The 11,225-nt window shown below is 44.0% G+C and overlaps 1 protein-coding gene across 1 annotated transcript; it reads left to right on the forward strand.

The window, feature by feature from the left end:
• The first annotated feature begins 655 nt into the window (after nucleotides 1-655).
• ARL4D (ARF like GTPase 4D) lies at nucleotides 656-4,045 on the forward strand. Its single transcript, XM_077252080.1, has 2 exons — nucleotides 656-782; nucleotides 2,793-4,045. Exon 2 carries the CDS (start codon nucleotides 2,902-2,904, stop codon nucleotides 3,502-3,504), a length of 603 nt encoding a protein of 200 aa, XP_077108195.1. The 5' UTR covers nucleotides 656-782; nucleotides 2,793-2,901; the 3' UTR covers nucleotides 3,505-4,045.
• The last annotated feature ends 7,180 nt before the right edge of the window (nucleotides 4,046-11,225 follow it).

Below are 11,225 nucleotides of genomic sequence, written 5' to 3' on the forward strand. Positions count from 1 at the left end.
AACTTCCTGCCTGACCCCCAGTTTACCCACTATGGTGGGGAGTGGCCTAGTGAATAGAACCCTTAGCTCCCCCCGGAGGCCCGGCTGTGAAATGTATTGGTGTCTGTGATACCTGATCAGATGAACTCCTTCAGTGCCATCAGACGTACCATAGCTCCCCTTAGTGGCGGAGCCACAGTACTGCAACGACCAGGACTCTGGGGCGCTGCATAAACAGCTAATAAATGACCTCCGACGGCAAACATGTAGCCGGTCGTTACCAGCCCCTCAGGCCCAAGGTGCGGCCTCACCCTTCGTCCCCCTCAGTCCCTTACAACTACCATTATACACTATAGCTGCCTGAGTACATTGGGAGTTGTAGTTGAAATACAGCTACTATCCACTGCTGTCATGTATGCTGCGACTTGTATTTTCACAACTACTAACAGACCAGTGCCATAAACGTGCTGGGGTAGTGTGCAGGAGCACTATCTGCGCACAGTGTGTATGACCTCTTTATCACATAGTCCAGCCTATCACACAGGGACAGTCGGACGTGTAATCTTACAGTGAATGGTAATAATATTATTAGTGTAAGGGCACGCAAAGGGTTAATGGGGCCGGGCAGGAGCTCGCGGGGAGGGCGTGGTCTCGCCGTGACGTCACGGGACTGAGGGTAAGGCTTGGGAGGCTGTAGAGCGAGCGCGCCGCAGAGTGTTGGCAGCTGTGAAGGGGAGAGGAGCTCCTGCGTGTGTGTATGGGAGTGCGGCTACATAGCGCTGTACGCAGGCTGTGTGCACAAGGTAAATAGCATTGCGGTTATTTCGGGTTCTTCCTATACGTCGCTGTGTTCCTGGTTTGCTAATGGCGGAGGAATGATATTGCTGATACTAAGTGGTGACTGGCACCGATCACTGCCGCAATGTATCCGGTGTGCGGGGTCCGGCTGGTGCCTTTCTCCAGCCCGTGTACAGGCTGACTTGTGAGCGGTGCCAGGTTCATCCCGCTGTGTGCACGGAGGGCTATAGTTGCCATGTGTGGCAGCGCTGGCCGCCATTTGTACCCCATAAATGTGCTGTTGTAGTTGTACCCTGCCGTGGGCAGAGTCTTTCTCCACTCTCTCCTTTCCCTGGTGACCTTTGCCTCCGTGGGGTGATTGCTGGAGGACTTTGGCTGTGATCCTGAGTAGCTGCTTGTGTTGGGCATCTGCATTTAGCCCCCTCTGACTGTGGGGGGGCTGGTGACGGGGGTACCTGACTGTGGGGGGGCTGGTGACGGGGGTACCTGCCTGTGGGGGGGCTGGTGACGGGGGTACCTGACTGTGGGGGGGCTGGTGACGGGGGTACCTGACTGTGGGGGGGCTGGTGACGGGGGTACCTGCCTGTGGGGGGGCTGGTGACGGGGGTACCTGCCTGTGGGGGGGCTGGTGACGGGGGTACCTGCCTGTGGGGGGGCTGGTGACGGGGGTACCTGACTGGGGGGGGTGTTGGGCTGGTGATGGGTGTACACGGGAGGCCGATTGGGGATCTCTTGTGCATAGTGTGATGATGGTTATGGCCTCTGTCTAGTGAATTAATGGTGTGGATCATCGGGACGGGCTGCAGACATCTGATTTCATTGCCTTGCTCGTTATTTGGCTCTGAAATGATCACCGCCTGGTCCAGTCTGTCTGGACATGTAATTCATGTGTGATCATGACCATTGATGAATAATAATAATAATAATCCCCTCACTACAAAGCTGTGCTGACACAATCCCTAGATTAGTTCTTACGGATCATGGGTTTGATTTCCCTTGTTGTGTGCATCATATCACTGGGTGAACATGTACCTCCGTGTGGAATGGCGCTTGTGTGCCCATGCTGCAGAGCTCTTCTGGCCTTGGCACAGGAGGTGCCCCTTTACCAGTATGCTTACTTTCTTAAATCTCCAGAGCGTTAAATTAAAAGCTTTCCCAAAATATTGACTCATGTTGCGTATCCTATTAAGCCATGTTATTGTGAATCCCAATTATGTCACTAGACCCACTGATGTTTATAGCTGGCTTTCTTTACAGCTGTCTGGCTTTATTGACTAAATGGCACCTGAGCCTGCAGCATAATCCATTCACTGTAGATGGACAAAGTGCCCTCACTCCTGGGGATGGCGGTTTACGGTCCCCTTACCGATGTGTGGCTAGATGTTAAACATTAGCCTTCTTGTGGCGGAGACCATACTCTTCACTCCTGCCCTTGGATACGGCAAACACTGAGGATATATTTATCTGCTGTTTACACTGCTCAACAAGGTGGTTGTGTAGGTTGCATGTTCTGGTGCCTTCTCCAGTTCTTGAAGATGTTGGTTATAATCCAGATTGCACTTTAATCATAGGGCTCCTTTTTGATGTGAAATGTCTTCATGTCAGAAAAACACTTTTTGGGTGTTTTTGTGCTAGTCATTAACTTAGCAGGGTGCTAACAAGCAGATTGTATACCTGCTTGGAGTACTTTGCATGTGCAAAGTCTTTTGCAAACAATTACCTTAGCTATTCTCAGATTTCAGGAAGTCCAGAAATGTTAGTGGTTAGGGTTAACCTTAGCTTGTGGCAGCACTGTTTGCTGAAGTGGACTTCTTAAGGGACAAATATCTGAACTTATTTGAATGATACTTTTGTAGTCTGTGCAGATAAGCATTGTAACATTGGGGAGGGGTCTAACATTTCTGCTTCTTGGTCTTTCAACCACTCCCTGCCCCCCTCAGTCCTCCTGGTTTTCCTTTCATTATTCCTTTTATCAGTGCCAGATGTTTACTAATGGTCTCCTTTTCTTCTTGCAGATAAGCTTTTCAGAGTGGCGTTTGCACATTTTGCTATGTGACTCCTTTTTGAAGTACTCAAGTACCATCCTTGGAAAAAGTCTTCAAGACCTAATATATTTAAAAAGCCATGGGGAACCATCTTACTGAGATAGCACCCAACTCCTCATTTCTTCCGACCTTTCAGACCCTACATGTGGTGGTTATCGGGTTGGACTCCGCTGGGAAGACTTCTTTGTTGTACAGACTAAAATTTAAGGAGTTTGTGAAGTGTGTTCCCACAAAGGGGTTTAATATGGAGAAAATCAAAGCCCCTGTTGGGAATTCCAAAGCGATCACGTTTCAAGTCTGGGATGTAGGTGGCCAGGAGAAACTAAGACCTTTATGGAAATCCTACACTAGAAGGACTGATGGTATGGTGTTTGTTGTGGACTCTTCAGAGCAGGAACGAATGGAGGAGGCCAAAGTGGAGCTACACAAAATTACCAGGACTTCTGAAAACCAAGGTGTGCCTGTTTTAATCCTCGCTAACAAACAAGACGTAGCTGATGCACTATCTGTGACGGAGGTGGAGAAGTTACTCGCGCTACATGAACTTGGCACATCCACCTTGAGTCATATTCAGGGTTGCAGTGCAGTGGATGGCAGAGGTCTACATCAAGGACTTGAGAAACTTTATGATATGATTCTAAAGAGAAAGAAGATGTTGAGACACAGCAAAAAGAAGCGGTGAATGCTTTCCGTAGTTTCCATTGAAGTGTTATATCAATAAAGGAGAACTTCACTGTTTTAATGGAAGTTTCCATCTTGCTATTGTACCAGAAAAAAAATGAACTATGGCTCTCTACTTACTGGTGAAGTCCTCACTCTTCAGGATAGCCTGTTTGCTGAAGGAGCCACCACAACCTCTCATGCAATTAACTTAAAATTGAGAGAATATGTTTAGCGGTACGATTTCGATATATCGATACGGACACATTGGGGTAAAGAGGTGTGTTTTTTTTATTATGAACACTCAGCGACCAATGGCCTTGGATGACTTGTGCACGTGAAGGACCAACAAGGGACATTTACTTATTTAATAAAGACCTGGGGTAGCATATACTGTTTATATACTTTATCACTATTGCTTAGCATTTTTTTCCCAGAGTACTTGGGCATTTTTAATCCCAATTCTCTTTAACACAAAATGAACTTTTTTGTACAAGCCTTGTAAATGTTTGTAGGATGGTCACTTAAGTTATTTATAGGTAATAAATGAAAAGTAGATTGCATCTGTCTGTTTGTGGCGTTATTCCAGGTGATTCTTGAAGAATGAGAATATCAAATGATTACTACAGTGAAGGAAATATCTTCATCAGTGGAAGTTCGGCATCTTAACACTGTAGTCCTTATAAGTAAGTTGAAAGAATTCCAGAAATTTTGAGGTTGAAAGAACACCATCTATGTCAATAAGACCACTCTTCAGTTTATGTAACTACCGCTGACTATATTGGAAAAGGTGGCACTTCGTTCTCAACTCTTGTTTTTAATACACCTACCATGACTGTTAATAAAGAGGCCTCAAGAAAATCTATAGGTCTTTAGTATATTATATATCCCTGTGGCTTGTGAGGCTTCAGTTTGGGAGACCAGTGGTTGGACTGTGTATTGTGGTCCCGAATTCCAGCCTTATGCAAAGATCAGATAGCGTGAAGTTAGACCCAAATTTCCATCTTTGAGTAACCGTAATCTTAATAATAATATTATTATTAATTTTATTTATATAGCGCCAACATATTCCACAGCGCTTTACAAATTATAGAGGGGACTTGTACAGACAATAGACATTACAGCATAACAGAAATCACAGTTCAAAACAGATACCAGGAGGAATGAGGGCCCTGCTCGCAAGCTTACAAACTATGAGGAAAAGGGGAGACACGAGAGGTGGATGGTAACAATTGCTTTGGTTATTTGGACCAGCCATAGTGTAAAGGCCCCGTCTCACTAAGCGATTTACCAACGATCACGACCAGCGATATGACCTGGCCGTGATCGTTGGTAAGTCGCTGTGTGGTCGCTGGGGAGCTGTCACACAGACCGCTCTCCCCAGCGACCAACGATCAGGGGAACGACTTCGGCATCGTTGAAGCTGTCTTCAACGATGCCGAAGTCCCCCTGCAGCACCCGGGTAACCAGGGTAAACATCGGGTTACTAAGCGCAGGGCCGCGCTTAGTAACCCGATGTTTACCCTGGTTACCAAAAAAAACAAACACTACATACTCGCCTTTCGGTGTCCAGGTCCCTTGCCGTCTGCTTCCTGCTCTGACTGAGATCCGGCCGTACAGTGAGAGCAGAGCGCAGCGGTGACGTCACTGCTGTGCTCTCACTTCTCACTGTACGGCCGGCAGTCAGTGAGAGCAGGAAGCAGACGGCAAGGGACCTGACGGGCAACAGAAGGCGAGTATGTACTGTTTTTTTTTTTTTACATTTACGCTGGTAACCAGGGTAAACATCGGGTTACTAAGCGCGGCCCTGCGCTTAGTAACCCGATGTTTACCCTGGTTACCAGTGAAGACATCGCTGGATCGGTGTCACACACACCGATTCAGCAATGTCAGCGGGGCCTCAACGACCAAAAAAAGGTCCAGGCCATTCCGACACGACCAGCGATCTCGCAGCAGGGGCCTGATCGCTGGTACGTGTCACACATAGCGAGATCGCTATGGAGGTCGCTGTTGCGTCACAAAACTTGTGACTCAGCAGCGATCTCGCTAGCGATCTCGCTATGTGAGACGGGGCCTTAAGGCTCGGGTGTTCATGTAAAGCTGCATGAACCAGTTCACTGCCTAAGTGTGTAGCAGTACAGACACAGAGGGCGATTAACTGCATAAAGTGTATGAGAACATGATGCGAGGAACCTGATTATGGTTTTATTTTTTTATTTATTTTTTTTGAATGGGCCACACAGGGATAGTTAGGTTAGTGCGTTGAGGCGGTAGGCCAATCTGAACAAATGAGTTTTTAGGGCACGCTTAAAACTGTGGGGGTTGGGGATTAATCGTATTAACCTAGGTAGTGCATTCCAAAGAATCGGCGCAGCACGTGTAAAGTCTTGGAGACGGGAGTGGGAGGTTCTGATTATTGAGGATGCTAACCTGAGGTCATTAGTGGAGAGGAGGGCACGGGTAGGGTGGTAGACTGAGACAGAGAGGAAATGTAGGGTGGTGCTGAGCCATGGAGTGCTATGTGGATGACAGTAGTTTTGTACTGGATTCTGGAATCTCAGTTTTTATTTCCAAAAATAATAGTGCCGGTAAACATAAGCAACTTTTATAATTCAACATAGCCTTAACTTTGCATCCTCTATTGGAGTTTTGATAGGGGCCCCATACACATTAGGCTTTATTCATGCATCACTATTTTTGGTCAGCACTACATCAATTTAGTTTGACACCTGTTCTGGTTTGGTATATATCTTTCAATTTGTTTTTCTCTTTTTAGGTTCCACTCCTGGTTTTGCCTTTATAAACCTTCTGCAAAATAATGACGTGTGAATAAACCCTTACATGGTGTACTTATACTGCTGAAATCGGCAAGTTATGCTGGCTTGGAAGTTTTAGTGCTAAAGGGGTTGTCCTTTCAGAAAAATGTTTCCCCCGTGTATACTGTAGTTGAGGAAAAAAAACTGCTTTATTTAGCTTTGTGTAGTTCAGCACCGTTTCTTTGCCTCATCCATCTTTGATAGGCTAGGTGCACATTGCATCTGTGCACTTAGGAAGAGTTCTGGATGTTTACTATAGACTAACATATACTGTAGCGTCACCATTCAAACAGAGGCTGGACACTGTTCTTTCTTGCCAGTATATGACTGTATACTCATGAACTATAGGACAATGCAGTCTGCTGTGCTTTCCTATAAACGGAGGGCCAAAGAAGCATTTACCATGGTGTATGTTTAGTGTGACCTTATGGTGAACGGATGCCTTGGCATTCATCCTGAATATGCACACTCTTGGGCGCATACCTACTAGGCATACTCTCCTTTTCTCCCCTCATACTCTCCTAGGCAAAGATGCAATGTGGGATATGTTGAAAGAGAATGGACTGCACCTCCAAAAATGATACATTGATCTAAAATGCTGCTAGGCAAAAATATTTATTACTGAACATGAGGTTCTTAGTTTAACATTCTGATCAGACTGTATGAAGCCCACTGCCACGTCACAGCAAACCTCTTAGTGGGTCCCTATCACCACATGAGACTAAATGAAAGGAGCATTAAAAGTCACCTTCGTCAAGCTCTCCAGTGAGAGCAGAAATGGGCTAGACCCCTTACTTTGCGGTCTGCTGTTAATTAAAATCACCTGTGCCCAATGGGAGCAGTGCACATCAAGAAAATAAATTGGACAGATCATGCAATATGCTGAAAAAGAGAATGGACAGCACCTCCAGAAAACATACATTGATCTAATGCCGCTTGGCAAAAATATGTGAATATGAGGTTCTCAGTAATTTTATTTATATTTTTTTCAATTTGTATAAAAGACTAGTGATGAGCGAATATACTCGTTACTCAAGATTTCCTGATATGTGGGGGTTGCCTGGTTGCTAGGGAATACCAACATGTACTTATGCTGGCTAACAGATGTAAATAATTCAGCTGCGGCAAGAAAAAATAAATTTCCGAGCGCTAAAAAATACTCGGAGGACACCCGAGCATGCTCGGGACATCTCGAGTAACGAGTATACGCGCTCATCACTATAAAAGATGCAATGTGGACCGGCCAGGGTTTAGCTGCAGTGATGTCATATTCGGTGAGTTCCGTGGCTTTGCTCTTGATGACCGTATTCTCTCAATGCTGCAGCCAAATGAGACCATTTCTATGGTATAGGTAATCAAAATTGGATCTGTGGTTGGTTAGCACACCCATTGATCTCAGATCTGACTGATCGGCGAGTGTGCTAACCAACCACTGACTTGCCGCAGCTAACAATGGCCACTATGGAGTGGAAGGAGTTGTTCCATTTCAGCTAACATCCAACTTAAGCTGAAAGCATCTTACCAGTATTTGGTGTCGGATGTCTGACCTCTTACCCATCTGAAATTCATAAGAATGTCGTCATCAAATTGATAAAAAATGGATCTTCAAAGTTTTGAGTCTGGAAAATCGTTTTTGAAGTGCACATGCACTACCCCACCCCCCGTAGATATTAGATGACTGTCAGCGGAATGATGGGTTGACCGATCGTTCAGCTGGTGCCTATTTCTCCAATACAGAGTGCTCGCTCAGCCAAACGTTCCTGTGGTTTCCATGAGAGCCACTGCCAGACGCGTCTGGTGGCGGATTATCTCTGGGAGAACAAAAGGCTAGGCAGGATTCTTCCTCTCCGATTGTCTGCGGCTTCCATACATATTGGACTGTTAGCACAGGCACCGTTTAAAAAGAAAAAAAAAAGCATACAATAGAAATATATATCTTGCACATTTATCAAGACTCTAGTGCACTTTCAAGGATTATCAAATGTGTCAAATTAATGATAAATTTGGTGCAAAGTGCCTGCACAACATAACAATGTTTATTACACTTGTTAGCAAGGAGTGACCTCACTTGCTGGGGTGGCGCTAATGTCTGCAATGAGTGTAATCTTATTGTAATATGCACTGACAGTGCACTTTGTTGCAGGCTCCTTCTGATCATAGCTGGCGAGAGAGCACTGTCATTGTGCACAGTGACAAGAATCTACTGAGCATTGGATGGAATTGTCAACCAAAGCAGGGATTAGGGACTAGCTCAAAACGAAGGTCTCTGGTTCTTCATTTCAGGGAGAGGGTAGAGGCTGTGATACGCACTGGGATTCTCAAACTGAGCATCAAATAGAAAGTATTAAAAATCAGATGGTCTAGTTAGGGATTTTGTAATTAAAGTATGTTAGAAAATAAATGTGGCATTAAATATTAATTTTTCATAAAAATTAATTGGTTTCAGATAACCCCTTAAATTTGCTGCAAAAATATTGTTCCATTCTATGTAAGACCTTATATGACCTGTCCAGAATATGCAACTTTTTATTCTACTTAAAATTGCTATCAGAAAGGTCATGCTTTACGCCAAAAGTTCAGCCTTGCCTCCTTTTCAGAAGTTTTACATACTAAAATTGTACTAAATTGCATAAAACAATGAAGTTGGCTCACGTATTTGACTAGAAAATCCACAACTGTGTTAAAGTTTAGTTGCAAACATATGCTAAATGTCCTCCATTATCTTGTTTTTCTGCAATCTACGTGGTATTGCATTATGAGCGCACACAACTGCCAATATTCAGGTGAAGTAGGATGTGATAGTCGCGCTTGGTGAGGTCACCTTCTGTAGTAGACCTTAAGCTCCCTTCTAAGGGTATGTGCAGACAACATCTTTTGCAGGTGGAAACCAGAATGAGCATTTGCATTTCTATGTAAAAACAAAAATCGACATGCTGTGCTTATGTTTAGGCTTTTCAACATCTTTAACCACTGGAGATTTCTATAAATGGCAAGTGGTAAAAAGTGATGTCCATTCTTTAGGTGTTTTTCTGCTTGGAAGATGCTTTGTACTTTATAATACAAGTCAATGTGAAAACTCAAGACCTCTTCTGCTTAACAAAACCCGCTAGCAGTTTCTTTATTATTCAGTGGAGTGAAACAAAGAAACAGAAGACAACAGTAAATAAGACATCACAAAAACCATGGGAAAATGCTAAAACCACCAAAAAAAACCTGACTAAAGAAGCTTCAGGAAAACAAAATCCATGGTTTCCTGAAACGTCGTCTTCTAAAGAATCCTGATTGGTTTGCCGGAGTTTAAACGACATGTACACATGGCCTAAAGGTCGGTTAAACGCTGTGTCCAAGTAGCGCTCAGCTTTTTTTGGGCTCTACTCAATTGCTCACAGCCAGCTCAGTTCAGGGAACTATGGTTGTCTTTCACCTCCTCTTTATCATACATGAAAATGTGTTTCTCCTGAATTACATATAAGCTGACATAATCACCAGCAGTAGTTATATAATATTTATAGATTTTTTATTTTGTTTTAATTGCATCATCTACTTAGAAATTATACCCTGTGACCCATCCTTAGGTATTTCACAATCCGCTCTCAAGTACAAATCATGTTGAAGGTGAGCACATTCTTGTGAAACCAGTTCTGGGTTTGGTGACTATAATGAACATCGAGATATATATATAGATATAGTAGAACTATAAATGTGCATGTAACTTATATATGTCTCACAGGATTGACAGACGTTAATGATATGCAAATGATAAAAAAATGGAAACAAAATTTCAAGCTTCTCAATTTCTTCAGTATTAAATATGAGCGCTACACGCAGAAACACACACCTTGGCATGATATCAATGTGGTTAGTATTGATTGTCTGAGAAATGTTCTGCTATGTTGAATGCACATGGGTACACAGATCATCAAGCTCCACTGCTGGCAGCTCCCTAAACAATTGCTGACCAATAGCATCTCAAATATGTTCAATGGGAGGCAACAGTAGCACAACATGGTGTTGTGTTGAAAAACAGCTCATGAGACACTTTCACATTCCCTCATGAAGACCGCAATTGGTCTCCAAGACATGCATATGTACTATAGGCATCCATTGCAGTCTTGCTCTGCACCACGATAGTGATACCTGGGGTGTGAGGTCATTAGAACACCTGAAACTGGACATTTGGCTTGTAGTCCAATGTCATGCTAACACCCTTTGATAGTTTGCATACATACTGTTTGACACCTTAGGCTTGGTATGTGATGTCTAATTTCACTTTCAGCAAGGAATAGGATCACAACACGCTATTCTTTGAATATTATCAGACAACATGGGCAACCCCATAAAGAGTTCTTCATGAGGGAACATCACACACACATGTCTAATCCCACTATTGTTGCCATTCTAGGTTCACTAACAGCTCAGCTTTATATTCATTTGATTGTTGAACCAGTGGTATGGCCATTTCTCCAAACTGACCCAGGAGCTGTTTTTCTACACACCAAGGCCAGGCCACATATTGTTTGTGCTACTGTGAGCAGCCTGCATGGCCTAAATGTGCTTCCATGGCCTCAGCATCTCTGAATTTGTCTCCAAACGAACATGTCTGTGGTGTTATTGCTTGTCAGCTGCAAAGGGAGCTGACAGCAGTGGATCTTGTTGATTTTCGTGCCCAAGTGCATACAGCATGGCAGAACATTCCTCAACCATTAATAACCTGATTGATAGTAGCCAAGGGGTGTACGTGATAGCATTTCTGTGTGTGGCGCTCAATACTGAATAAATCATGATGTTTCAAAAATGTTGTTTCCATTTGTTTTCATTTGCATATAGAGATCGTAGAATCGATTCTCAGGACATTAGTGCATCAGCCAGGTCAGTAATCAGTGTTGCAGGGTATGAGATCTGCAAATCTTTTTACCTTTTGGCATTT

Source organism: Ranitomeya variabilis, chromosome 4 (genome assembly GCF_051348905.1).
Source record: "Ranitomeya variabilis isolate aRanVar5 chromosome 4, aRanVar5.hap1, whole genome shotgun sequence".
In the NCBI taxonomy this organism is placed as follows: domain Eukaryota; kingdom Metazoa; phylum Chordata; class Amphibia; order Anura; family Dendrobatidae; genus Ranitomeya; species Ranitomeya variabilis.